The sequence below is a fragment of the Macrobrachium rosenbergii genome, chromosome 8 (genome assembly GCF_040412425.1).
Source record: "Macrobrachium rosenbergii isolate ZJJX-2024 chromosome 8, ASM4041242v1, whole genome shotgun sequence".
NCBI lineage: Eukaryota > Metazoa > Arthropoda > Malacostraca > Decapoda > Palaemonidae > Macrobrachium > Macrobrachium rosenbergii.
Window position 1 is genome coordinate 16,298,640 of NC_089748.1, and position 2,261 is coordinate 16,300,900.

The window sequence follows — 2,261 nt, forward strand, 5'->3', positions numbered from 1 at the left end:
GTCAAACTGTGAAATCAGTCATTTCGTGAAATGACTAAAATTCTTAGTCATTACATGTATTGCCTGTGGAGGCCAGTCAGTTCACGAAATGACTGAAAATTATAGTAATTTCATGAAATGACTAAATTTTTTGCCCAGCTATTTCACGAAATGACTAAAGAAATTTACGGTATTTTGTTTTTGACATGTGAAAGGTGAAATAAAGTAGAAATTCAGGACTAGCTATATACTTTTTTTTTATTCAAATACAGTATATTTTAAAAGCATGTTAAAATGATATGGCACATTATTTTTATTCGTAAAAAATCACAAATTACAAAAGTAAAACTGTAGTTCAAAATTAAATCACTTAAACAATAGAATTACATATGACAACACAATTACTCATTCATGCTACTTGTTTGTACAATTAAGGCTGTTATGACATCTACTATTGCAAAGCTGTTTAGATTTGAAACATTTACATCGGTTTGATTGGCATTTTTGGTGACCATTACAAGAACACTTAACAAAACCTTGTCCTCCATTGACAGATTCTTTGATAACGGTTTCTCGGAGAGAAATTTCTGTATCACTGTTAATTTCACCCCGTATCAGCAATCTTTCAGGACAAATGTCAAATTGATTCCTTGAATATCTTCCTTTTAGAACATCACTTTTGGTAGCTACTTTGTACTGATCGTTTATGCTCCTACTCACTATAACTCCTAAGATGTTCCTTGGGTCTCCACGACCTCGATCAACTAAAGGAATGGGAAGAGCGACGTTGTCTCCTATCTCACCTGCTTTTAACTCTATTCGGCTTCTCTTCACCATACGCTCCGCTTGTTGTTTCTGGGATTCGCTGGCAGCTATACGTTGGGAGTTGATACTGTGTTGCAGTTGATCAAGATCAGGGTGATGAGGGGATACAGGTTCATGTTCTTGGTCTGTACTTTCTGTTTCAGGATTGTTGGTATCAGTTTCTCTTTCTTGAAGCAAGGTTACAAGGTCTTGTTCAGACTGCAGGGAACTGATGATTTCTTGTGGAAATGATGTTGATGTCAGTCCGACTCTGGCATTCACACCAAACATTGCAGCATATGGACTTCTCTTGATCCTTGCGTGATAGGCAGAATTCTTGGAGAATTGAACAAATTTTATGCCCGTTGCCCAGTCCGTTGAGTTATTGTCAGCCATCCAAGCAACAAGCATGTCCTTTATGTCACCATTTGCTCTCTCCACAGAGCCTTGACTCTGTGGGTGTCTTGGCTTACCATGAACGATGGATAATTCAGGACACATGGAACACAATTCAGTAATGATCTGAGCAGTAAACTCAGAACCATTGTCTGATTGAAGAATTACAGGAGCTCCCAAGAGAAGAAAAATATCAGCTAGTTGGAATGCTACTTCAGCTGCACGCTTTGATTTGAGTGGACGCAGAACGCAAAACTTTGTTAAGTGGTCTTGGTAAACCATAATCCATTTGTAAGTTCTACACGACATAGACTGCATGTCAATAAGATCTACCTGCCCACGTGATGAAAATTCACTACTCAGAATAGGTTTAACCACAACTCCCTTTGTCATTGGTTGCTTTCTCTTTTTCTGGCATTCCTGACACAACGATTTGAATAGTTCAACTGTATCCCGCTGAATATTGGCGTATTTCACTTGGAGTTCTTTAGTCATTCTATCTCGACCACCGTGCCCAGTTGCAACATGGGCCCTCTTAACTATGTCATAAGTGTCTTCAATGGAGACATAGTACACCGGTGTTTCATCTGGGGTTTGTCGTTTCTTAATAAGTTTCTCAACATCACCACACTGTAGCACTTCATATTTACTCAGAAGGTAGTATTGATGGCGACTCTTAGTGTTCTTCCTTTCACTAGTTGTACGAATGTCCTCAATAATTTGGAAATATTCTTCTTTCGGAATGAGATATTTGCGACACTTCTCATACCTAGAATATAATTCTTCACGAAATTTTAACTCTATGCTTTCAGACATCTTGTGAAGGAACTGGATTCAATTGGAATCAGCAAAGAGACTCGGAGCTGAGTGTTTAGTTTGAGCTGAACTAACTGATTAGTATTGGTGGGTGTATCACTGTCAATGACGTCATGGCTGTCAATGGACGTCAAACCGCTAGTTCACATCGTCAAACCGCTAGTTCACATCGTCAAACCGCTAGTTCACATTTTGCCTAATTCAAAACAGCCATATAGTGTAACAAGCATGACAATAATTCAGTCGTTTCATGAAATGGCTATAAT

The 2,261-nt window shown here is 38.4% G+C and overlaps 1 protein-coding gene across 1 annotated transcript; it reads right to left on the reverse strand.

The window, feature by feature from the left end:
• Positions 1-393: 393 nt before the first annotated feature.
• LOC136841067 (KRAB-A domain-containing protein 2-like) lies at positions 394-1,995 on the reverse strand. The gene has a single exon (XM_067108120.1). The coding sequence runs from the start codon at positions 1,993-1,995 to the stop codon at positions 394-396; it is 1,602 nt and encodes a 533-aa protein (XP_066964221.1).
• Positions 1,996-2,261: the final 266 nt, after the last annotated feature.

Bases quoted from the DNA above. Each gene is read 5' to 3' on its own strand.
- LOC136841067 (XM_067108120.1), bottom strand. From the start codon at position 1,995: ATGTCTGAAAGCATAGAGTTAAAATTTCGTGAAGAATTATATTCTAGG.